At 35.4% G+C, this 27671-nt stretch overlaps 1 protein-coding gene across 2 annotated transcripts in view; it reads left to right on the forward strand.

Annotated features, from left to right (window-relative positions):
* The window catches only part of PREX2 (phosphatidylinositol-3,4,5-trisphosphate dependent Rac exchange factor 2), a 179542-nt gene that overhangs the window by 138193 nt on the left and 13678 nt on the right, over positions 1–27671 (forward strand). For both annotated transcript variants that reach the window (XM_068672027.1, XM_068672028.1), the window contains 3 exons: positions 10397–10463; positions 12487–12677; positions 24570–24672. In XM_068672027.1, the coding sequence (XP_068528128.1) occupies positions 10397–10463; positions 12487–12677; positions 24570–24672 (361 nt within the window). The remainder of the gene's footprint in view (positions 1–10396; positions 10464–12486; positions 12678–24569; positions 24673–27671) is intronic.

Raw genomic sequence — 27671 nt, forward strand, 5'->3', positions numbered from 1 at the left:
GTAGGTGTTTGTACAGGAGAATCTAATAAAGTAACTACAGCAGCAAAAGCTATTAACATTTGGATAATTGCTTCAAAGAAAAACATAAAAGTGAAATTGAATACTCCCTGGAAACATACGCATATGTAATAACACTGGATTAAACTCTTCATGTGGAAGAAATCCTCTATGTAGAACCACCTAATCAGTAATAAAACAAGTCATTCAAGACACACACAATCCATAAACCATTCTTTCTCTGTAGAAAAATAATACACTGCTGCTTCTGAAATGATCACCCAATGACCATTTTACAATCCTCATTGATACAGCAGCAGAAAGCAAATGGGGAGCAACAACAGAGGAAAAAGTAGTCAGTGGGAGAAGAGGAAGGAGTGGGAATGAAGCCACTAGCTGGTCATGACACTGCAGCAGAATCATCCATTGATGAGAATTCTTAATGCAAGTTCAGCTTCTCTTATCACAGACACATTTGAATAATAGTATTCTCATAATGTGTACCAGAGGAGACCATTTTGGTTGTGTATGGTCCCACTGGCAATGAAACGTTAGCCTGACTTGTGATGGCTTCAAGTGGGACAATAAAATTAATAAATGTGAGGTACCCTTGCTTAGATAATCCTTAAATTGTAAGACAAGACTTGTTAAGAATGAGTACATAAAATATTTTTGAGGAATGCAATGCTTTTTTTTTTTTTTTTTTTTTTTGGTGTGTGTGGGGTGGAATTTATACTAATGAACACATTAGAATTCATTTGCAATTTTTTTATTTGAATGAATTAAGAGATACAGTAGTAGATTTACAGTGGAAGGAGGATAGCCTTTATCCTTCAAGTAAAAAGACCCTGAATGTTAGCTCTTCTTGCAAAAATCATTAATTACTAAGGATCTGCGACCAGCTTTTTCACAGTATCAGAAGTGAAATAATAAATCCAGGTGCAAAGTTGTCCTCCTTGACACTCATTTGAGCAGTCATAAGAACTTCTCTTCGTGGTTCTTGCTTTGGGACTTTTGAAAATACTACCTCAACTACAAAATATTAATCGTAAGATTATCATTTTTATGAAAATGCATGAAAGTTGAAAACCAGTTTTGGAATTTGATACATACAGAATGAAGAGAACATTCTTCCATCTTCTGTAACTCACTTAACCCTAGCTATTTGAATCTAATCAATTATACAGGGGAATTTTCATTCTAAGGACAGCTAAGAGCTGAGTTGTTCTACAGTTCCTGAGGCCCCCGCAATATGTAGGAAGTCCTTTTTCTGAATATGATGTTATATTAGAAACAAAACAGTTTATGACATTTCTGAAACTGCAGGGAAATTTTCAGCATCTGGCCCACGATTATTCTTTATGGTGCTGGATTTCTTTTTCATGGTCAGCTAGATTGCATTTATTTTTATATTTCACCTTTTCCGCTTCTCTGACACTCATAAGGAAAAAAAGGCTATACTCAAATTGTATTTGCAAGTTACGCTGATGCTGGTAAGTGCCAACATTGTAAATTTAACCTTATTAAACCGTTTGCTAATGGGGAAACATACAGTACAAACAAGTGAAAGTAATTAAGTCAGCAAAGATTTTTAAAGATATTTATTACTGTGTGGTTTGATAGCTCTACAGTTGTCTTCTAATTTAGAAGAGGACTGGAAAGAACCTGTGCATCTGACCTGTACAGAGGCTGACGTTAACTGGCTGTGTTCTGCATTCTCCCACCTTCTCTTGCTGTCCTTCATCTTTCTCCTTTGCTACTACCTGTCATTCAAATAGCTTTTTTTTTTTTTTTTTTTTTTCATCTTGAATAAGTCATTTTGCTTTTACAGATATGAGAGATCATTTCTCTTCAGCAGGGAACAATGAACATTGGTATTTGAATTCATAACTACAACAAATGCTGATAGGAATAACGATAACTCATGAATGCGATATAATTACTTGGACTGCTTGGTTGGGTTAAATCTTCTGATGCACATCTTGAATCATATGTAAAAGTATGAGGGAAAGCTTAATTTATCATTTTTGAAATATTACTCTTTTAAGAATTATTTAATTAAAATACATTATGTCCTATGAATATGATTTTTATTTTTGGTAAAGGTCTCTTTCCTGCATGGTATGATTCATTATGGTATTTATTACTACATTGCATAGAAATAAATCATATAGTCGTTACTGGGACCAAAGGTTGGGTTACAATGCAGACCTGTTAGAAGCTGGGACAAACCTGACATAGAGGTCAGCTGAATGGCCATAACTCAGCCAATCTTTGGACTGAGCAGTGACTTTAACATCTAACCCTTAGTTGAATAGGAGAACTGGCTTTACCCTTGGAAGAATCAGGTTTTGGATTACCTTACTAGAGTAAGTAAGATAGTTTTAGAATGGACATCGATGAGTATAGGAATGAGAACTGAGAAAACGTTTGTTTGAGGTGTCAGAGGTTTGAGCTTGATGGCTTAGGATGGGCCTTCCAGTAGTAAGGAAGCTTGCTCTTCCAGTCTTTCCTTTTTCATAAATATTTAATATTTTTTATCAGGCAAATCAGATTAATTTTTTCTTTCATTGTAAATGATCTTTCTGAGAAAAATGTGGGTCCCTCCTTCAACTTTCCATTAGAATGTACTTTTCCACAGATACTCTTGGTCACCTTCTTAAGCAGAAAAGTCCAGGAACATCTGTTCTTAAGAGCTTTTTCTGGGCCAGGTCTGTGCACACGAGTGATGTATATAAAAGATGGAAGGGATGCTGTGGGCACAGGTCGTTCAGGGGGGTGCAGGGCCGTGGCTATACCAAGCATGTTAGGTGGCTGCAGTATGCTCCACTGCATGATGTTGATACGAAGAGCAAACCATAGTGGAATTTATGTGCCCTGTCACTACACTCATTTGGGTTATGAACTGTCTATGCAGCTAATTTTTTAGCTGATGAGAAATTAGTGCAATCATTGGCTGTTAGACACATTAAAATGTCTATTAATCTTTAGCGCCTATACTTACATTTAGATATCTAACCACTTTTAAGATTTGGTTCCCAATAATGTGGTGGCTTGAATTGGGAAGATTGAGAGAGGAATGATCAAGGGAATAGATGAAGGTGAGGTTCTACCTCCTTTTATTTTATCTTTTCTTTTATGCCCAGCATGGCACTTTCTCGTGACATCACTGACTATATGATGACCCAGTTCTTCACTCCAAAGATAAGATCGTGCTGCAGGAAAGGCAGCTGAGGATTGCTATCCATCCTCACCACTGGTGTGGGTGATAATTACCACTGTGTAGTAATTAACTTGCCTGTGCATCAACAGACAAAAAAGGCGTGAAAAAAAAGCATTCTTTCCTTTCTGCCTACCATTCTGTGTGATTTGGAACTATTCTTTGAAGTCAGCTGAGTCCAGCATTATTGGCAGTTACTTTTGTGGCCTGCTGTACACCTGTAACAGAAGAAAAAGTTAAAGCAAGCAGTAAAGGGAAAAGACCTTTTTTTCTTCTTTATCCTATGTTGCTGCTCCCTTTGATATAATTTTAGGAGGTAAATGCAAGTCTTACGCTAAGGAAGCAATTATAATCAGTGAATCTAATGACAAATGATTTAGCTAACTACCCTCATTACATTGAACATCTGATTACATTGAGCGTAATATTTGTCATTTTAAAGTGTTTCATTTACAATGTAACTTCAAACAGTTTCTCTTTCTAAAGCCTCCTGTACCTATTTTATGGCATAAATTGCCTTCCACAGAATGATGGCAAATTTAATTTAATCCTTTATTCAGGGATATCTTGTTATAATCCGTAAGATTTTAATATTGTTATTTTTTAAATTATTTTCTAAAGACAAAGAAACTATTTCTGCCCCTAGAATTTCTGTGGGTGTGGAACAAAATATGTCTGTGGAATATAACTTCTTTTTATTTATATGTGCATGTATATGCGCTCAGCAGCTTCTCAAGCTGCAGGGTTCTTGGCAAGATGATGTTTTCTGTATCCTGTATAATTTAGTCAAGGCAGAAAATAGACGTGATGGTGCTCATGGCTTCAGGCTGAACTAAAATTCTCTAATAGTTACTTTGGTAAAAATGACAAAAAGGACGTACCCACTTAGAGATAGTTAATTACAGTGAGAGAAAGGGTTTGTTTCTGGAACGAGCTTACAGATTCTCAAGACCATGCCTGCATTATCACAAAGACAAGATCATATATCAAACCCTGTAGGTAATGCATTAAAGCCTATCGCAAAACTGGCAGATTTCTTCACCCCCTGTTTCCAGTGGAGAGCTTCTCCAAACCAAATTGCTCATGCAGTTAGGAAGCTTATGTTGTTAGGAAGCTTTGTTGTCATCCCACTATTGTCCTTTGATTTTAGTCTTTCTCTCCTTTCTCCTATGTTTAGCTGGTTTGCTCATTTACAATTTTTGTTATAGCCATCAAATTCAGAAAATAGTAACCTGAGCAGATTTACAGGTTTCAGAGAGTGACTCCATTAAAATATTCTCTTTTTAGTTCAGTGGGATATTATGAAGTAGGTGAAATACTATTTTCTGGATTTTAGTACTAGGTATTTGGTATATTGCATTGTGTTTAAAAATGCAACAGTAAAACTAGAGTGCAATGCTATAAACACTAATTTATCATGTAGTTTATATGACTATAAAAAGTGGAAAACTGATGCCTCTTAGAATTTTAAGATGTGGTTCTAAATGAACTAGATGTTTGTGGCTGAGCTCTGTCTAAATGCAAAATCGTTATGAAGGAAAGATTGAAAATTAAGCATTCACTCTGAAGGACATAACAAGGAAATAATAGCTAAATTTGTCTCCTGACAAACATAATGAGAAACATTTTAGGTAGAACAGAAATTGAGATTCATTGCATCTAAGTGAAGCAAGACCAGAGTGAATAGAAAGATGCTGGACAAAGTAAATTAAATTGTCTTGCTGTTTTAAAAGATACACTCAGCTGGCTTGAATTTAGATATGTGTTTTTTTTCTCTTCCAGATATATACTCTTTGTGTGAGTGTAAATTCATTGTATCTTCAGACTTTTTACAAAGTATGATCAGTATTTATTATATGTAATGTTCTGAAACTGAAAATTATGCATCTTGACAGATTACAGTAAAAAACCACAATGACCCATACACTGAGTCTTTGCTCACTGAGGTGGACATCTTGTTCATTCTGTTTTCTTTATCCTCTGCAAATGTAGAGAAAGTGTATCTGCAGTGGTCAGAGGTGAAGCTTTTTATTTCACTTCTGGTTACTGATATGAATCCAAGCCTACAGCTGTAATAGAAATGCTGACCATCCTATGACTATGTGTCCTGTTATCATTTTAACAGTATATTCCACGTCTGGAATATCATGAGCCAATAAGGGGAAATATATTCTGTGATAGGCAAGTGTGGAAACAATTACTAAGTACTAATGTGTTCAGTGTGGAATTGGCAGTTAGGATAATAATGGGAGAGGCAGAAAGGCAGCTGTAAGTGGTTTGTGGCCCAAGAAGTTCCCTTTCACTTAGTAAAACAGGATGGTTTCAAGTGATCCGGGAAGTAGGTAGATGGCAGGAGGTTTGGCATACTGGGTTACCCAGGAAGGGCTTACACATCAAATATATGAATTACCCAAGGTAATTTCAGAGCCACATGGTGTTAAAATTTTCTGTTCTGTGCTTCAGGTTGCGTAGTAGTAGTTGTGAATGGTGAGAATACTGCTATGTGTGCTGTTTCAGAATTTAAAATTGCGAAACTGTTGCGAAGATTTTTTCTAATAGTTAAACCTTTCTCAAAACCTCTAATAATACTGTACATATGGTTGTATCATTAAGATGTTAGGGTTAGAATCCCCTTTATAAGATTCCATGATCTTATTTTATGATGAGACCAAAGCCCCATTAAATTGCCCTTTTTGCTGAAGTACATATTTTTCCAGGCATATATAACGCAGAAGGTGGGAAGTCCTTTGTGTTTTGCCGTCTGATAATTCATATGTGCATACTTCTGTGGAGTAACACAGTATGCTGAGACTTTAATTGGTAGATTTATCTTAACGTATTATTTCTGTATGAAAACTATTCCTGTCTTATGAACCTAAATAGTGATAGAATATTACAGTTTTCTTTCTTCTGGACTTGTAGCATGAATAGAGATACAGAAATACTGCAAAGTAATGTAGAAACACTAGTAAAATTTAGAGGAATTATGTTGTGTTGAAGTAACTGTCACTTTAAATGGTCTCCATTATTGCAAGGTATCAACTGTTGCAAGCTGAAAATTTTTAAAATATATTTTCAGATGCATGGTGTCAAGCAAATGGCTTAAAATCACCACCTATTTGTGTGGGTTTAGAGTGTAGATATACTTGGTAATTTATCATTTATTGAGATTTACCATTTATTAGAAAGAACATGTGACAATTGCCATTTGTTTGCTCTGGCAGCAGATTGTTTTCTGCAGTGGGTACTTGATACAACAGAAAGTTGAGTTTGGAAGCACGTGTATATACACACACAAACACACATGTGTATATATAAAAATCGATACGCTTCTAAGTGTTTGAAGACAAATATATGCATGCTGTACACCTGGATTCATCTATAGTTAACAAAGAGATGACAGAATATAGCTTTTTATTAAAGAAATAGATAAGTATGTGTGTATTTATGTGCATATACAGAGAGATACTAAATATGTCATAGACATATGTATAGAGCTGAAGAAGAAAATTACAGACACTAATTCCAACACTCCCCGAGTCTGCACCTCTGTATTGATGTATCCTTTGCCATGTTGTTGACCATGCTTCTTGAATAACTTGTGACTAAGGGACTGAAAATCAAGTAGCATTCAAATATATTTTGGGAGGTTGGACCGATGATCTCTGGAGGTCCCTTCCGAACCCCTACAATTCTGTGATTCTCTGATATTTCCATCCTCCTTTTGAAGGCAGTATGAATTTCTTCATATGTATGCCACAGTTATGAAGACAATGTAAGAGATAGTTCTTTGTTGTAAAATCAGCAAAGCAGCCCAACTTGCCTTTATTTAATGCTATTTAATCCAATTATCTCCCCTCTGCCCCCAATTACTTCTTTGCTATTCTTACATTTCAAATAAAGGATGATTGACAGATAGGATAACTAGGTAAAATGCTTGACTAAGAAAAACATCAAAACTTCAGTATCTCCTTTGTATGTTGGTTCCAGGAGAATTTCTGGGGAAAAAAAAAAAGAAAAAAAAAAAAAGAGAGAGAGAGAGAGAACAATCATTTTGTGATAGCGTTTTTCTTTTTGAACCCTAAGATGTTTAGTACCTCAATCCATAGTAAGTTTTCTCTGAGATCTCTGTCCCTTAATTTGGCATTTTTACATAGGAAATTTGGGATGTGTCTTTAAAACTGGAACACAGCAATAATCCCCTGTTGTTCTAATGCCTTTTTTGTTGTTGTTGTTTGCTTGATTTTATCTTTTTTCTTTCTTTCTTTCTTTTTCTTTCTTTCTTTCTTTCTTTCTTTCTTTCTTTCTTTCTTTCTTTCTTTCTTTCTTTCTTTCTTTCTTTCTTTCTTTCTTTCTTTCTTTCTTTCTTTCTTTCTTTCTTTCTTTCTTTCTTTCTTTCTTTCTTTTTTGTTTTTGTTTTTAAAAAAAAGGCTTTTCTACTACAACTTAGAGAAATTGTAAGGCTTTTAGCAGCAAAACCAGCATCACAATTGCAGACAAAGAACTATGATTTCATTCTTGATCATTTCAAATGGATTAAAAAATATTGTCCAAATTGGGCACCATGCCAATATTGCCATTAACTTTTCCCATAAAATATGATTAAGGACCTTAACAAGCATTTAGTAATTAAGTGAAGTGCTCTGGAAATTTATATGCTGTCCACAGTTTGTCATGTTCTGTAAAATACTGAAGACAGTTTTTATGAAAAGCAATAAAAATAAAGCACTTGAGAAACATCTGGGAGTGCTGTCTGATTGTGTGGGGGGAATAGTTTCATTGGTAACAGGATATTTTGATATATAAAATTAATGTTGTGTATAGTTGATTTTTGTTTGTTCTTTAGGTTAATGAATAACTGACTGAATTAATATAGTAATTTCTATAATTGCATATACTATTCTAGTGTCCGTGTTGCTTCATTTTGTACCCTGAGTTGATTATTTTCCATGTACTCTATTAATGTGTGTACTGTTCTGTATTTGGTTTTTGGTTTCATTTAACGCAGCTGAATTTGCTGAAATAATAGCACAAAGAGAATGGGAGTGCTGAACAGACTCTGAATGAAGCACATTTTCCTGTAGCATAGCAGGAAAAAACAGTAGAGGCTTTTAGTCTGATAATGTTCAGTGGATGGCAGGATGATGCTTTGGTTTTAGCTTTGTTAACAAAGGAAAAGGTTAGCCTGTTGCTGCTGAGGTAGCTTTTATGTGCTGTGGCCACTCGTAGTGATTTATGAGTAATTTTCTCTGCAAACCTCTTTTCCTCCCAATAGTCTCCAGCTTCCTCTGACACAGAGTACAGTCTGGATTGTGCACAGGCTTAATGGAATAACAGAACTAGATTAGTTTTCTTTACTGTGCTTTGAAAGGGGATTAATTCATACCTTAAATCTGGGGGAAGATGGTTTTCAAAAGTACAAAACTATGGGCAGCAAAATCTACTAGAATTAAAGGTGAATGGATTTATTTTTTTTTAATCAGTACAGTTATTTCAGATTGTTGACTAGTAAAAGGCTATGCAAATTTGCAGTCTGCACCCCTATTTTGCAGATATGAATCCGTGTGAATAACTTTGCTCGTGGATAAAATCGTTTTCATTTTTTATTGCAATTAAAATTTGGTTAACATTCCATGGGGCAGCTAGAGTTCAGTTCCAGCCTGGGTCAAGACTTGGCTGTGACCTTTAGCCTTGTGCACAGGCACTAGAGCCAGATCTTACCTTGAGGTTTCCACCAGAAAATCTAGAAAAGTTCCATATTCAGTGTTTTTGGTTCCGTGTGTGCATGTTTGTGTTTTGTTTTTAACCTTGTCCAGAATTGCTGCAGGGTTGAATGATTCTCCCTGGAGGCTTCATCTAGTCAGGGAATCCCAGTCGATGTTTCTGTTAGCAGTGGCCCCAGCAGTTTTAGGAGTTTTTCAACCAACACAATGAGTCTTGAGGTCTTGTGACAGTGATATGTAAGATATTTCCTCTGCCTATTGAACATTTAATGCTAATTCATCAATGGTGAGCAATTAATTTGCTTGTAAGGCAAACAGCAAAAATAAAAAGCCTCTAAGGTTTCTGAGTTAAAGGAGACAGGAGAAGAGCTCCTTGCTTCCCATGCTGTAGCTTTGCTGAAGTTCTTTCTTTCTGGTGTTGAAAAAGAGAACTTTTCCTGTTTTAGGAGAGAAGGATGGAAGCATGGAAGTCCTCTGCACAAAATATCAGCCACCTTTGTCTTTTAAAACAGTGCATGTAGCATTTGTCTATTTTATGGAAACTTTTAATGGTACCATTCATTGATAAGTGAAAGGTTATAGAAGAAACTAGGGGAAGGTGGGTTGAAGAGCTTTACTACAAAGTATATAAATCTGATACAGCAAGAATGGCTTGTTTGTCACATTTGTGTTCTGTAGGTAAATGACATTTTTCTTTAGCTTCTTTCATGCACCAATGCCTTTGCAAAGAAGTATGCAGAAATTGTATAGGAAGGCAGTTTGTTTTATTTATTTGTTTTTTTTAAATTTACACATGCATGCCTGAGTGCACACATTGCAAATACCATTTTGCTTGTATGATGTATATTTACCACTTATAGGGCTTTTTGTTGTTGTTGTTTGTTTGTTTGTTTTTATATTGTGAGCTTGACTGTGTATTCCTCAACATCAGTACTATGTTTCATATTTGGGATTCTGTTCTGATATTATTACAGATATATACAATTAATATTAAAAAGCCAAACCAAACCAACTAAACAAAAACAAACAAACAAACAAAACTTGCAGTGCGTGAATTTCAGGTGCAGTTTACATGCTAAGTTACCCAAAGTCACTGTTGAAATCTAGACATTTGCCACAAACCTTTCATTGATGAAAACGAATGTTTTGGTGAAAATCACTTTCAGAACTAGTTTTTGTACTAACTAGGGATTAAAGTTTTGCACTGTACTGTCAAAGGGCAGAGGTAATGTTTGTCTCCAGGACAAGAAAAATGGTCCTCGTTACTTTAAAGAAAGGGTGTTAGTGCCTATTTACCCTTGTACTAATTCTTGATCCTCTCTTATCATGGAATTAGAACAAAACAAACAAAAACCAACATATTTTTGGATGATGTCTAAGAATAGTCACCTGCATACATTTTGTTTCAGAATTAAAACAATTAACAGTCTTTGCATTATTTTGTTTGTTTTCCCAGAGCATTCTACCTGGACAAGTCAAACCTGCCTGCAAATTCAACATCTAAAGCAGCTTACATAGATAAGGTAAATAAAAATGTTAAGTGCATGCTTAAACTCTATATGTTACACACTGCTATTATAATCCTTTCATGAGGTGTTCTTTATTCTATTCAAAAATGGAATTCAAAGCTATAGGGGCTTTGGATATAAGGAAAGGAGGAAATCTTTTCAATCTTTCTGTTGCACCTTGCTTTTAGGGGTATGTGGTGCCATGTGGTTCTTCATCCGCAGGTGATGCTGAAGGGCATCAACATGTCTCAGAAAGAGAACCATAGCTTTTCTTTTTCGCCACATTGAGAGAGCAATGCAGTCACACCAGGAGCATGCAAGGGGTCGGGTGAGGGGGGAGCAGATGCAGGCAGAATTTTTTTGTTCCAAAAATTGGAATTGCTGTTAAAAATTAAATACTCCTTCAGCCTGCTCAGGCTTCCTTCTGAACCTCCTCATTTCAGCTTTCTCCAAATGCCTTCATCGGTCTTCAAATCTCTGTGACTGAGAGATCCCAGGGGCTATGAAAATTCATTTAATGATCTCTCCTACTGTTGGAGAGTTAATACCCCTACTGTAGACCAATAAGGAAAAATACAGAAATTCCTAAGGTCTTGTCTGTACTGACTTACAAGCAAAAGTGATTGAGTTACTGTGGCTTGAGAAATATAGTAATCATCAGCTGAGCTTTATGACAGACTAAAATTTTATGACCGTATCATCTAGCACAATCATTAACGGACAGATAGCTCCTGTTTCTTGGCTCTGTGCTGGACCGCTTGGAAGGGGAGGAGGATGAGCCTGTTCCTCTCCTTCCATGGTGAGTCAGGAAATTTAATTTTCTAAACAGTCACAGCTGCAACAGGATAAATTAGCTACATGTAGAGTGCTTGTTACCCTCAAACCTGTTCCCTATCTATTTTAGTAAAAAGACCAAGGGCAAGTTAAAAGCATCTCATAATCCTGAGGTAACCAAGGGATGCTAATTTAACGTAGTGCATTTATTTTGCAGTTGGAGCAAGCTAAGAGTTAGTGCATGGTCTTAGCTTGTGGGCGTGATTTCTGTTATGTTCTTCATATCTCTGCATTTGTAAATGGTACCAATGAAAATCAATTTAAATGGATGCAAGTTAAATCAATAGGAGGTAAACCAGGTTAAATTTATTTGTGCCCAGATTTAAATATGCTGGTTGTTATAATTGATTTACTTGACCTGTATGCTTTTTTTGAGTGAAGTTACCTCCATAAATGGGCAAGTGAGGCTAATGTTTCCCTACTTAGTTAAAGATGTCTCTAGGGAATGAATCTCTTTTTCAAAAGACTTAACCTTTGGTTAAGAGTTTTGCTGGAATCTCAAAGTGCTTCTGGAATAAAGATAAAGGGAATTTAGAATTATGGTCTTTGCAAAACTATGTTGTGAACCCCTCCTTTACACAAAGCACCATGAAATGTTACTTTTCATTGCCAGATTTCTCTTGAAGACTCTTCTGAGAGCAGCAGCCTTCTACCTGAACCTGCCTTTTCTAGGTGGATTATTTATTTTCCATGCAGTAATGTTGAGTTTTGTAGTATGTTTTGAGATTCCTTTCATTTTTCTTTTTCCATGTTGTTAGTCAGGGTTAGGAACCATCCATTTGCACAAGTAAAGGATAATGTGTCTGAATTATAAGCTGATTGTCTCAGTGAGTCAATTAACCAGGCTTGGTATCCCTCCTGTATATGTATACGGTTGTAGGTTGTCTCTTTGTGGTTTCCCTTCTTTGGAAATACCATTAATGAAAATGGCACTGATGGAACTGTTCAGTTTAATGAAGTGAAAAACAGCTCTGTAGGCAGGACTGGGAATGAAAGTCAGTGACCGTAAGAATTTAAAAGTTTGAAAAAGTTGTCCTCAGTCATAACAGAAGACTCTGTGATCTGTATGCATGTTAAAGAATCTGGCTTTTAACTGTCCTAGACAGCCCTGCTGTTCCAACGCGTAGTTGTGAAGACCTACTACAGGAGAGCATTTCACATGTTCTCAGTAGCAAATATTGAAATTTCTCTTTCCCTTTTGCAGCTGATGAGGCCTCTCAATTGCTTGGATGAACTTTACCGACTCATAGGGTCCTTTATCCGTTCCAAGCGCACCGCTGCCTGTGCATACACTGCTTGCAGTGCTTCTGGAGTTGGATTGCTATCAGTTTCTTCTGAACTCTGTAACAGGCTTGGAGCTTGTCACGTCATTATGTGCAACAGTGGAGTTCACCGGTATGGCAATTTATTTTCCTCCCTTTGTTTTAGTCAGTCATTCAGACATTGCAGTTTGGAGAGAGTTCTTGTACTGTCTTTCCATATATGTGACTAAGTATCTAATACACTTAAAAAATCTATGGTGAAATAGTAGAACTATTTTTGCAGTGATAGGCAGAAATGAGTAGTATGATTCTGTTTTGTGCAGTTGTGATGGATTGTTCCTTATTCAAGTCAGTAAAATACAGGAGTCTTAATTGCTAAGGCAGAAAAATGTTTCCTAGGTGAATAACACACTGTGTTAAATTCTTGATACAGACAAGAAATGCTGAAATTTGCATTTGCTTTGTATGCTGGGTAGAGCTTATTTCAAGGAAAAGATAAATGAGACATAAGAGATATACTTTTCTGCAGGTGTACCATATGATAACGAGAAGTTCTGTCTGTAGAACAGCTGGTGTGATTAACACAATACCAGAAAATGAACTGGACTGTGATCAACTGAGCTTTGTTGTCATCAACTCTGAGATTTTAATAGACGCACACACGCGTGTGTATCTGTTATATATATACTCACACACATATATATAAACACACATGTGTGTCTATATATATAAATAAAGAAGTCAGTAACATCATTATTGAGCTCACTAGTATTTAATGATATTTATCAAAGGCAGCATTATTTATATTCCAGTTGGACAGAATACAATTTTATGTACATTACACCAAAAAAAAAAACAAAGACTGAATTGGAGAGGGGGAAAACAACATCAAAAACAAGCTATTACCAAAAATCTGATGTTAAATAACAACTCTCTATAAAATTTCCAAACTGCGCATTGCAGCTAGCAATATGTTAAAAATATCCTCCTTGGGAGTTGCTCTCCATCATCCTTGTGAGTCCCTATCAACTAGGGATGTTCTGTGATGATATGACCTACCTCAATCCTTATTTTAGCAGACTTGATTACCCATACTTTGTATTAAAATGAGTGTTGCTTTCTCCTAATTTTAACTAATGTCTTTTCTTTAAAAGAGGCTTAGGGAAAAAAAAAAACACAGTATAACCACAATGCTATTAGGCACGAGAACCAGGAAAAGCTCTGTATCCAGACAAAACAATTAAATTATATAAAAACAGTGTTTGCCATTTTTCTTAGCAGAGATTTTAATAGTGTTATATTGCAACAGACTATTTGTATTACTCTTTATCATTGATACAAGAGAATGTAGCGTGCTGTTTACTGTACTTGGCTTTAGGCAATTGCTAAATAAGACTACTATTTAACATTAGACAATAGGTGGGAATACTGTCTGGCAATACTAGCCAATGAAGATGGAAATACTTTATGGCATAGATTGGCGTGATGTTGTCATTTCAAAGACTATAAAGATAGCTTTTCTTTGTCTCTATCTTTGTTTATACAGCTTCACAAGAAGTTTTTCTGATACAGATAGTCCCTCTACATGTGTCAGACCTTCAGATTTCTAAATTCATTTTTGCTTATAAACATTGCTCTGAGAGTGAACAAGATTTGATGTAGGGGGATGGGAAATCAGCCTTTTGTAAGGCACACAAGAGAAAGCTTTATTAGCTCTTAAGAATGAAAAAAAAATCATTAATAATTAGGCTGACCTCATGTCAGTTAGTTACTATGAGTTACCATTTTTACCATTTCCTCAAAGCCCTGTGCTTTTACGAACAGATTCCTTATTCCCAAGTACCCTTCCAAAGACTTCCCTTTATATTATAAGAAGAGAAATTTCACATGATCAGAAAAGACTATGGGTTTGATTCTGCAATTTTGCATAAAACTGAGGAACCCTACCTCTGAGTTTTCTTTTGATTTCATGGATCCTGAACCTGCCAATATAGTCATGGCAAAAATTCTTACTATATAAGAAGTCAGAGCAATTTTAATAGTCTCAATAAAGTATTAATCTGCAGTGCATGGATCACAATCATTCAGAATTATTTAGTAGCTGAATAACTGGTGGCATGCTTGATTGAAAAAATGAGCAATTCTTAGATGAGAAGGAATTATTCATGAGATTTCTGCTCAAAACTAGGGCTAATTCAAAGGTTAAAACTTTTAGATGTCTAGTTAAGTGTATTTAAACAACACAAAATATCAGAAAGCCAACACACACTGGATTTCAAGACACTATTACAAGCAATGGGAATGGAGTTTAAGTATTTTACATGTGGCTTTCCATGTCAATGTTAAAGGGCTCAAGATCACCATTTACGTAAAGTAAATGTGGAAAACACTTTTCTGTAAAGCATGACTAGTTTTGCTTTACAGAAGAGTCTGTTTGAGCTTTTGTACAAGATACCATTACTTCACTTGTGCAATAATATTACCTTTGTGGCTACAATCTGTTCAGAGGAAAAAAACATCAACTCTTGACATTATCACAGACATTTTAAGATAGGCCTTCCAGGAGAGAGGAATGTATTCCTTCAGATTTTATAGGTACTCAACGAGTTTTTGCTTTGAATTTTTGAAAGTTCTGGAGAAAAATCATATATTTAGAGATTGGAAGGGACTCTTGTGCTTTTATTTGAAGTGACAGAAGTTGAAGAAGCTATTTTTTCTTTTCAAGAAATAACAATTTCCTTAAATTAATGTTGTATGTACAAACAGGATGGATGGAAAGGTCTTTCCTTAGCATTTCAAATTGTATTCAACATTGTTGTTTTGTCTTTTTGGCCTCTGCAGTCCAGTTCTAAATATCCTCTGCTTTTTGGCACTCTGAAATTGCCTTTGCCCAGATAGAAAGCTTGTTTTGTCTCCAACTTGCATGCATGCTTGTGAATTTTGTTCCTGAAATTTCTGCTGCTAAATTGTGCTGTGTTTTTCTGAACCTACTCCCCTTGCTGCTGCTTTGTAGAGTGAAACTGTCTTGCAGCATCATGAAGTCCTGTGAGGAGGACAAAAGGAAGAATAAAAAGCTGGATGCGATCCAGTCCCATAGACACAGAAGATTTTGCCTGTTGTCTGCAGTCTGCGAGGCTTAATTCTGCTTTTTTTTAATGGAATATTATTTAATCAGAGCAGATAATCATACAAAGTAAAGTTCTTTAAATTGTAAGTTAACTTTTTAGAGTTGATGTTACTGTTTTTAGTAAGAGAGGATATATTTTCCTGGTTGTATTCAGCAATACATCTGGCCTTCTGTGTTCTTAGAAACTAAATGCTATGAAGTTCTGGAATGCAACTAGTTGCAGAAATCCATGTTTTGTAGGTCCAATGAGCTCACAACTGAAGTTTTTAGCACTATGCTACAGGCATTTAATGAACTGAAAACAGTTATTATCTACTGATACCGCTAGGCAAGCAGATGTTGGAAAGATGTGAATAGTGCTTTCAGGTTAACTTTTAAAGTATGTTCTTCATGTATTAGTCTTCTTGACAGCTTAAAAGTGAATAATAATGAACTCCTTGCAAGGTTGCTTCTAAAATAAATGAAAAATAAAAAATCCAACACAGCCTAATTTCTGTAGTTGGTTGCTTATGAAAGGGAATCTCTGAGTCTGTGGAGGAGTTCAGGGCTCTCTGCTGGTCAGCATCTTTTGCTCCTGGGGAGTGAGAACTGAGCAAACTGTTCATCTGTCAGTTTACATTATTTAATATACTTTAAACCTGAACTCCCTCACTCAATTTATCTGTCAGCTACTGAACTGATTGGAGAGCCTTTTCAGTGTTTTCTTAACTTAGGTGTCATGGATTGACAATGGGGGTTGATGTCACCTTTCCTCTCCTAACTGGAAGCAAATCCCAGAAAGCTTGAAGGGAAGTGCTGGCTAGCAGTCCCAATGCAGAAGAGGCCAAGCACTATGAAACATCAGCTTTGTCTGCTTTGACAGTGATTGCTGATCTCTGGATCAGCAGTTACTTGGTTTCTAACTTCTCTGTGATCCATATTAAATTGCTTTTCACACTGCACTAGGCTAAAACAGCTTGACAGAGTTCACATGTTCATCCCTGTATCCAAGATAATACTGGAGATTTTGAATTGCCAGTGATTGCTTTGCTTTGATTTTTACTATGTCAATATGTTTACCAATTTATATGACAGTCTGAAATCCTATATCTATTTCAGACAGCATTTCTTTTCAAATATATTTCAATCACCAGATAAGCAAGGATGAGGAAAAATAAGTCTCTTTAACCTTCTCTGTCCAAAGTGATGTAAGTACTAGAAACTCCTTTTGGATTGTCATAAGTGAACACGCCTTGTTGCTCAACATTAGGAGGAGAACTCTAAAGTAGTCTAATAAATCAATAGTTTATATTTCTGTTTTTCCTTTTTTTTGTCATCCATAATTATATTTCTGCCTGCCAGTCAACTGCCGCCCCATAAACAATGCTCTGCTGTCTTGTATTCATTCTGTTTGAAGTTGTAATCACTCTGTACAAATGTAGGTGATGAAAGGCACTTTTAAATTTTATTGAATCATGATGTTAGCTCCTGCTTGAAGGAGAAGAGCAGACTACAGAGCACAGACATGCCCTAGCCTCTTTCCATGCCAAAATGAAATTAGGTGCAGCAGCTGCAGAAGCCTATTCAGGGACCATAGGCCTTACAGGCTCAAAGGAATCATTTAAAGCATCCAAATGAAACAAATCCCATGCTTGTTTAAAATTTTGCATTTCCTGAAGGATTGAGAGAAGTCTTTTATAATCTTGATGAACCACCAGAAAAATCACTGTCTTATTTTCTCTGAATTTTAATTTCCCCTCCAGAAAGTCTCTTAGCGTTGCCATCCTTCAAGCGGTGGGGTTCTGGCTGGCAGGCACTCAGCTGAATGATGAGGCAGGTTTTGCCAAGGGTTGATTATGCTGTCTCCTGCAGCTGACACAGATCCCAAAACCCAGCTAAACTGGCTCCATCTTCCACACAGTGAAGCAGAGTAACACCATAAGCTGTCCATTGTGGCCAGCTGCCTTTTTTTGAATCAGATAAAACATGGTGAAAAATAGGAACCCTGGACGCTGACTTTATATTGTAGACATTCTATGATAAGATTTTTCTTTTAGATTATTTCAGAATTTTATTTATTTATTTATTTTTAAGTAGGAATTTAGTTCTGAGCTAAATGACTCTGTGCCAGAAAAAAGAAATCTACTTGAAGTTTTGTAGATATAACTCCTGAGCACCACAGTAAGAAGGTTTTCAGGGACCAATAAGATACTTTTAGGGGTCTGTCAGCGTGAGCTGAGGAACTAATTCTTGCTTCTCTCCATCTTTTGCTTTTAGTCCTGCTAACTTTCCATTTAGTGATTTATTTATTTTTTTTAACTGCAGTTTTATTATGCCTGTCTGCAATTAGTGTATGTTTGTGATACCTTGCCTACTTAAACATAAACAAAATTTCTGTTTTCCTAAAATTGTTTAAGATAGCAGAGTATTTCATCGTGCTGGTTAATATTTGGAAACAGTTTGTGTGATCAATATGCAGAAATTTGTCTTAAGATAATATAAACAAGACATTTAGCACAAATAAATTGTTTCTACAGTGATAATCATTTTATTGTGATCCGTATATGCCTTTCATAGGCAACCTTATATGTTTTTGCTTTGTTCATCTCTAATATGTATGCAAAGGACTATAGTTATGGGTTCACCTACATATTTTAAATTCTGTTTAAAATGCAATCTGAAAATGCAGAGAAATGCAATGAGACAGATAGATTGATCTAACTTGTTACTAATATGGATTTCAATGTGTTCTTTTTTCTTTTGGATTCCTTGTGATGTTATAGACCAGGATAGACATTTAACAATAGAGCTGATACACAACATGATCACTTTGCTATGTAGAAACATCCTCTTGCTCTTCAGTTCCTGCAGTATTGCCTTACCTGCAATCCAGGTCTTTGGGAGAATCTCATTCTTCCATAAAAAAAAAATATTACAGCAAAAGTTGAACAAATTGTCTAGAACAATCTAGCATTAAAAACTTAAACTTAATCAAAATGATCCAAATATTTATTATTATTATTATTATTATTATTATTATTGTTATTGTTATTATTATTATTTTAATTCTGAGGTGGAAGAATTAACCGAATAACCCAAAATCTTACAAGACAAGAAATAAATTCCAATTTTCCAGCAAATTGGTTTACTTGCCTACTTAGGAGAAGCCTTTAAAGTGAAAGATGTTCTGTACAGAACAAGAGAAATGGCTGAAGTTTGGTTTTCATTTGTTTTTAGATTATTTTTTATTTTTTTATTTTTTTGAATTATCACTAAGAATAAGCAACCAAAAGGCATGGGATACTTTGAATCTTCTGGAAATGCTGTTCTTTCATCAAACAAAAACATAATTAATGGTATAATAAATTCAACTAATGTTGAATTTAGTAAACCTGATTAAAACTATATTTGTAAACTACAAAAGAAGCCATTAACCATGATTAGGTCTAAAACATGGCTGATGTATACTTACCTCCCAGGACTGATTCCTTGGCTTGATTAAGCCCATGTGATCTACTTCAGCAAGTCAGGACTTCGTTGATAGCTTGTGTTTGAAAATACCTGTTAGAGCTGGTTTTGATTATCTTCTTGTGGTATGGTTGATGTATGCCCAACAAAGGAGTTGGGATATATTTATTTTGAGGTTTGCACAACTGCTTAATCACAGTGGTGCCTCTCGTGAAGGAACCTTGTACATGCTGATGCTTAATAGCTAAGAGGCAGACATTCCTTTAATTATGAACTATTCATTTCTTTTTGGCAGAGTAGTATTTTCCACAAAGAGTCACTTTTTGAAGCATTGTTTATTATTACTGAGCCATCATAATGGAACAAATATATTTCACATACAGGGTAATGTCTTGCTATATGTTGGCAGAATATGAGAAGTTTTGAACAAACCTTCATTGGATGCACTCAGTCCAAGCCTGATTTTGGAGTAGTGATCTATCCACACTGGGAACATCTCAGCTTCATTATAATGTTCATAAAGGGACTGAACATAAGTCCTGAACTCCAGTAAAGTTTTATTGTAATTGTAAATTGCAGTATCGTAGTTTATTGTACAGAACTTCATGCACATTTTATCTCTAATGCCTGTTGGCTGGCTGAACTTTCCTCTCCCTGTGAGAAAAAAAACTAAATTTCTGTTCACCAGACTTTCAGTGTATGGGCATAGAAAATCAAAACTTCAAATTTTGCCTGCATGGAGTCATAGTCCCACAATAATACCAGCTTAGAAATCTGAGTCTAAGATAATAAATAGTCTTCAGCTAGACATATCTACAGATTTTATGCTTATTACAGATAATCCTGAGCATTTCCCTTCCTTTTTAGTTTATCATGGTCTATTTCCTTCTTTGGGTTCCTCATCAAAATTAGTATACGTTACCCAGCCATCATTAGTAATTATAGAGAATTATCCCTAAAATAATAGCTGCTGTTTAAGCATTAATTTAAATGACAATGGAAACAAGTCCATACTTAATAGTGTAACTGGCTTAAAAGGTGGGTGTAATTAGCTTATGATGTATAGAAAGAAAGTTAATTAAAAGTATAACAATGACATTAAATTACATGTTGAGTAGGAGCTTTAAATTTTAATTAGACTAAGCACACATGCATCCTTTTCCTTTTCTGTTCACATAGCCAGAGCATAATTCATTTTGACATCTCTGCAGTAACTGATGTGGTAACTACTAAACCAGTTCATTTTACTTCATCTTTTCTGTTTAGGGCATTTTTCTGAGAGATGCTCTGGTGCATCTTTGGATGTGGGATGGCTGGAATCCTATTTGAAACCTGAGAATGAACTGAATGATTTAAATTCTTTTAACTCTGGTAACATAGATATAAACTTCACTTGCTGGCAGCTCTGTAGGTAGTATAAATGAACTTAGAGTATTTTTCCTTTCGAGTGACATTAAATAATCTGTCATGAAATAATCCATTTCTCTGAAATTTTCTGTTCTCCTCTTTTACAACTCAGTTTTTCAGTGTATGTCTATCCAATAGATTTGCTTTTGTAAAAATCAAATCCCATGAACAACCAACCAAAAAAAAAAAAAAACAAAAAAAGAAAAAAAAAAAGAAAAAAAAACACACCACAAATGAATTCTTCTGCTGGGGACTATTGGTGATAGAAAATGGTTTAACGTCTTTTATTCCGAATGGTCTGATACAGAAGATACTTGAAAGTTTGTATGCAATCTTCAAATCAATATTACCATGACTGAAGAGAGGCAGGAGATAGCAGGCAGGGGCTGGGAGCAGCTGCAGCCCCTTCTGTTCCCCCTTGGAAACCAAATGGGTGAAATGAGGAATTCTCAGCCCAGTTGCACTGGAAAAGCCAAATGCCTGTGCTGTGATGCTGCTGTGATCTGTCAAGGCAGGGAATTTCTGATTCTGACTGTCATGAATTCTGAGATAATGAATTTGGGTCTTTTGTTTTTTTTTCTGACATAAAAGAAGGGATAATAGGAAAAAAGAGGGAGTGAAAACAGATTTTGATTTGTTTACAATGTAAATAGATATGGATTTGGAATTTATGCTTTCTGTAACAGAATGTTAGGAGAGCATTGGAAGGAGTTATTTTTTATCTTTTTTCTTTTTCTTTAACTGATATTTTCCTTGTTTGGTTTGTCTGGGCTGAGTGCATGCAAATGACCAGATACTTTTGATGGCCAGAAATGCTTCCAAATTGTTTTGTAAACTTTAATGCCATCTGCTTATTACCTCTCAAAATGGGGGAGAAGGGTGAATTACTATATATTGCATGTATTTGCTGATAGTCCTTGATACTGAACCTTGCCTAGACTACCAGGACAGTCTTACCATATTAGGAATTCCCAGCTTTCAAACTTTTTCATAAAATTGTACAAGTTGTATTGGTTTAAATTTACATTTGGTTAATCTCTGTGTGCTTGGCAGTCTTATTCCTGAGGTACTTCCAGTTATGACTCTTCCATCTTACCATCTGATGTTTTGTGTGTGGATTAGTTTCTTCTACAGCTGGTTTCCAGAACAGTTTGATTTGTGATAATGAATATGTAGTGACTCAAAAACTATACTTTAAAAGCTGGGAGAAAGCACCAGCATGTAAATGTTCATCTATTCATGAGTCAGTTCAGCATAACCCTGTGGAAAGGTTTATGATCCGTTTTATAGGAGGACAATGTTTTATTGATTTACTTTACAACCAAAACAAAGCTATTTCAGTGTTGTTTTTGTTGTATTTAGAAAGTAGTATACTTATGTCATAACTACAGGACAAAAGCCATACACAATCATTTTTATTTAAATTCTGGTTTTAGGGCTGCCATTCCTCAGACCTTTTACATGCTTCAAGAGAAATAAAATCTATCAATCTCTGATGAAATATTATAATGAAATGAAATCATGCCACTGGTCTTATTTTGACATTTTTACTTTTTAAAGTATGTTAAAATGTTTTTAAAAGAAATAGTGGATGTATCTAACCAGCATTACTGTAGAATTTAACCTTGAATATAAAATCTTTTATTAAAGAGGTGTGCCAATAGTTAACATCATCATTGCTGTCATCTTAAGTGTCTTCACTGCTAATTTCTAATAACACGCCAATATTATTTTTAGAATTATTATTTTTGTGCCTTGAGGTGAGCTCTTCAATGTTTGGCAATAACTACAGTATAATCATGAAACACAGATTATCAGAGTAGCCTATTAAAGAAATCTTCATTACAATAGTTTGTCCATGTTTTTCTCACTTTGGTTATGTCTTTGCATGTTTGGCAACCTTGTTTCTGATTTGTGGTTGGAATTATCAAAATACAGGTAACTCATAATATCCATGATCAGTGGCCATTTCTTCAGGTTTGGGATAGAGAACAGTTTGGCAGTCTTTTCCAATTGCAAGATTAGTGTTTGTGTCTAATTCTTCAAGCTGACCTTTGTTATAATCCATATAAATCCATAGAAACCACAATGTTCCTTTGTTAGTTTTGATTCATGCATGGAGAACATGATTTTTTTTTGTTCTTTCAGCCTTTTGGGTTCCAGGAAGATGGGATTTATGGGAATGTTGGCAATAATTGTTTGGTTGAAAGCTGTACTTTGAGCCCATTAACCTCCATTACACCTACAGAGAGACTTTTGCCTGGCATAGATTACATCTGTCAAATTAGTTTTCAGCTACTTTTGCTTTTTCCAGTTGTAAATAGGACAAAGCTTCCTTTGCAGTCTGTTCTTGAAAGTTAGATGTTTCAGATTTTGGTGCTGTAAGTATTATGAGCATGTACTTCTTTATTTATGCAATACTTAACCTTTCAAAGACAAGATGAGAACATGACATGGAGAATTCCTAGTCTAACGTTTAACTGTTATGCACCTTAATCAAACATATAACAGAAAAGATCAATAGACTTTTGCTCCAAGTTAACTTTGGTGTAAGTGTATACAAGTAACCAGGGAATAAAAAATATTGCATTACCAAAGAAACTCATTTACTTTATACTTTAAAAACAAACAAACAAACAAACAAAAAAAACACAAAAGACCAGTAATAAAGATAAAGATCAAATTAAATATCTTTTGCACTAACCACTGGGAAACTTTTTTACAGTCCATAAATTTGCTTATTGCTTTTTAAAACATGTCAGGATGGTGGATTTTTTTTTCAGTAAGAAAATAAGTGCAGACACATTTTTCCTCCTACAGATCTTCTGCTCAGCAAAATGAGTGTTTGATTGAAACATATTGTCTGTTCTGTGTGCATAATATAAGCTATGCAGAATCTTTTAGTCGGGATTTTGCCAAAAGGCTGCTCAAAAGTATGTTTGAACCATGTGTCTTAGTTTTTATTATTTGAACTTGAAGTATGCAGCTTTTGTCAGGTTCTGCTGAGGTGGGATCATTTTCTATGCACCTCATATTTCTACTCAAAGGGATTTGATTCTTGTTGTTTGGCTGTGAAGAGAAAAATCATCAAGCTTCTTAGTGGTACAAAACGCAGCCATTCTCAGCACTTGGATGGTAGCAGCCTTCAGACATGTTGTGCTTTTCACAAAGTACCTGACTGTTCCTACTCAGTGTTGTTGCCTTTATCTTGAAGTCTTCTATAGCTTTGGTTTGATTGTGTGAGAAGCTGCCTATCCTTCATTGTTCTTACCATGACAACTGAAGGCAGTTGGCATGTCCAAAGTGACTTTCCTTATTCCTTCTTGTCTGCCGTAATGACAGGTTTTCCTACAGCAAAGATCTTTGGCTCCGAAAGTTTCCTGGTTGCTCTGACAAAGCAATTACAGCCTTTTCACTAGGATGTGGTACCCAGGAGAGGTTTTTGTCCTCAAGTGTTTACTTGAAAAAGATGGCAAAGTAGGAGAGGACAATTTATTTGAAGGAATTCATTTCTTTTCTTTTCTGAAAGCGTAAATATCTCTTTATTTAAACTGCACTGTAACAACATGCCATGAGAATACCCAAGCTCAGTTCATGGCAACAGATCAGGACCCTGGCACCAAAGCTGGGGTCTGCAGCAGAGGCTGAGAGAACTTCTGTGAGAGTCAACTGGAAAAGGATTTCTGCAATTAAAAAATTTTCTTCTATTTGCGTTGTCACTCTATCATGTGCTTGCCAAGCCATAGTTAGCGTTGTGGGATTTTTTTATTTTATTTTTTTAATAAACAAAAAATGCAAATGCCTTTGGTTGAAACTCAGCAGTAACATTATGCTCAAAATCTTTGCATTTAATAAACTTTTTGTGTCCAGGCTAATACTTGCAAGGTTTGGAGTGTTTGGGAGTACTGGGGGGCAGGTATACTGTGTATTCTTTTTATTTATGACTTTTTAAAAATAAAATTATTCTTAAATTATATTAGTGTATGGCAATTATTTGTAGTATACTATTGCTAGCAGACAGCTGACCTCAGTTTTCTCTTGCAGCTGCACCCTGAGTGTTACCCTGGAGCAGGCAATCATTCTGGCCCGGAGCCATGGGCTCCCACCTCGCTATATCATGCAAGCTACAGATGTCATGCGCAAACAGGTAAGGCACTCTCCGTGGGTAATACTTTGCTGTTTCCTAGCAATCCTTGACCAAACAATTATAACCCCCATCTTATCATTATGTTACTGTCTGTGTGAGTTTTCTTAGCTTGGTATTTTTGCTGTGTTTTGATTTTGTTTTATTCTCTTCTCTGAATTTTGACTCAAAGGTTTTTTGTTTGTTTGTTTTTTCATGATGGAACAGGCTGTTTTTAACCAGATGCTTGCTTTCTGTGCATGTGTAAATGGTTCATAATTTTTACAGGGTTATGATTTTACTGAAGGTTTTTGTATAGTAACTGATATGGTATTGTCTTCAGAGTAGTCTGAGAATCTTTATTATAATAATTATCATCCATAAAAATAACGTAAGACCATTAGCTATCGTTGTTAATAAAATTACTTATTCTGAATGAAGGGGAAGGGCAGGATGGGAGTGGAAGATAAATACTGCGGTTCTTAACTTTGCAGGCAAGATTCCCAAGGACATTGTGCTTGTTTCAAATTGTGTATTTCATGTTTGTCATAAGAGAATATTAGGATTTAGAAGCTGTTGCGAATGGATAACCAACTCAACATGACCTCTTAGTGCAAAGGCATGACCAAAAAATGCTGGATTTAAAGGAAATATCAACTGCAAATGGAGAATACACTCTACCCTATAATGGAACAGCTCCTAGAATATCTTGTTATCAGATAAATGCTTTCAAAAGCATGATTGGAGTCTTGGAAAGAGTTCAGAGTAGGAGCATGAATGGTCCAGAGGTTGTTAGACAAGCCTTATGAAGTGAAGATTAAAGAGCTCAACCTATTCAGTTGATCAAAGAGAGGTTGAGTGGGTGGGGGCTTAATCAGTATGTGTGCATGTGGAACATATATCTCAGCCTGTGGTAACTTTCAACTGTATGACAAAGGCATAGCAAGACAGAGGATGCAGAAGTCAAAGAGAGACAAATTCAACATTGAATTAAAAGGAAAAAGATAATACTGGAATAATTAATCACAGATAAAACAAGATTAATTATATCTGGCTTTTGATTTGTATCTAGTTTCATTATTTTCATAAGTTCTGATATATATTCTGTGCAGAAATCACAGTTTAGTTATGGAAATGATTAAGCAACGGTATGGTATTTCTAACTCATCATAGATAGAAGAATATGTATTCCTGGCCACACCTTTGGTTTGTTAAAGCAATCATGTAGATATTTCTATATTAGTTGAGATATAAATCTCAAGCCATATATTTTTATTTTATCTTATATGTAAGATTTGCTGCCTAACATGGGTACATCTGAATAATTAGACACATTCCTGTTTGTATATGGCTTTCACTTTATTTAGTACATAAACTAAGTTTTGAAATGTATAAATACCCTCAAGGTTCTTGAGTCATGTAGGTCTGTTAGGAATTGTACCCTTAACTCGACATTAAAAGAAGCTAATGCTGTACAAGGATAAACTTGCATTTATATGTTGATGTGTTTACCCCTGAAGTTCTAAACAAAAATCAGGTTTGGGTATTTTACAATGAAAGAACCTGGACATAGAGTTGTGATTATGTCTGCTTGTGTTCTGTCAAACAGCACATTTTCAATGTACAGTTCTAGAAAGTTATCAGAAATGCTGATTCATATGTGGGTATTCTGCAACCCACTAAATGAAAATGAAAGACAAGATGTAAGCAACTTGCTAATGGTTCAGAGCTGCTATAGCTGTACTAAGACTTGCTCAAAAAGAGATGTAGAAAAAAGCCTTTAGTGGGCCTACATTCTCTGAAGTAAAACAGCAGGTGATCAATAGCTGTTAAAGATACCAATATCTCAATACCACCCACAGACACTGTAAAAGTCTGCTGGTATATCAAGCCAGAATTTGTTCACACATCCTTCCTCTTGCAGGAAACTGCTATGGCATTTAATAGAGTAATAATCTTTTGTTGTAATTTTAAATCAGTCTTGGAGTTCTGTAGTAGAAATATAACCCTCCATTAAATTCTAAATGTTTTGGAGTAATTCCAACAGCACTCCATTGTGTTTTCTAGAAACTTTCTGGATTTAATGCTTAAAGCATCTGTAGGATTTAGCTGTCAGGAGTGTAATGCAGGCCATAAAACTTGGAGGCGGAAAAAAGAGACAATAACAAAAAAATTCTTGGGGTTTGTTGTGGAACATCTAGGTAAAGACAATACATGTATCTTGTCTTAGTGTGTATATATCTATGAAAGACTTTTGATATCCCATTTACAACCTGATTTTTATTTTATTTTATTTTTTATTTTTTTTGAATAAAGAGAGACTAACCAGATGGGGGTACAAATGAAAGGACATCTATTTCATCTGGTATTCTGGAGAAGCCAATAACGTTAGTTCCTAGCAGCATCAACTTTACACATAGGCATATTCTCTCTTCCAGAAAGTGATATCTTTTCCGGTTTGGGGCACTAGTACTGAATAACTGGAGACACCTAATTGAATGGATAACCTCAAGAAGTGTGTTTTTCTTTTAAATTGAATGAGGTCATGGTCATGTTTAAAAAGACTTGTAATAGCCCTGACTGTATTGGAACAATTTTCGAAGTAATTGCCCTTGTCAGTTATAATTTGGTATTTGCAAGCACCTGTTCTGCAAGAACTAAAGAAAAGAGACCAACTTATGAGAGTTGGTATGCGCTTGGGTGTGTGGGATGGTTTTAGTTAAGTGACTTCCTCTTTTTCATTTGCTGACTCAGTCTAGATTGATGTTTTGTCAAAATTTTTATTTATAACATCACAACCACCATTTACAAACTTTATTTACTCATGTATGTGTATTCACATAAACACCTATACCTATAAAATACTATATAAAGCACACTGACGTAAGTGTGTCTTCAGGATACACCAAAAAGTGTCAAAGATGGAGAGGCCTAGAAAAGGAACTGCAGGATGGCACAGGGGTATAGGAAAGAAAGGTAACTAAAAAGCTGATGAGCAGAAAAGGCTAACAGAAATTGTTATC

The sequence above is a fragment of the Anas acuta genome, chromosome 2 (assembly GCF_963932015.1).
Source record: "Anas acuta chromosome 2, bAnaAcu1.1, whole genome shotgun sequence".
In the NCBI taxonomy this organism is placed as follows: Eukaryota; Metazoa; Chordata; class Aves; order Anseriformes; family Anatidae; genus Anas; species Anas acuta.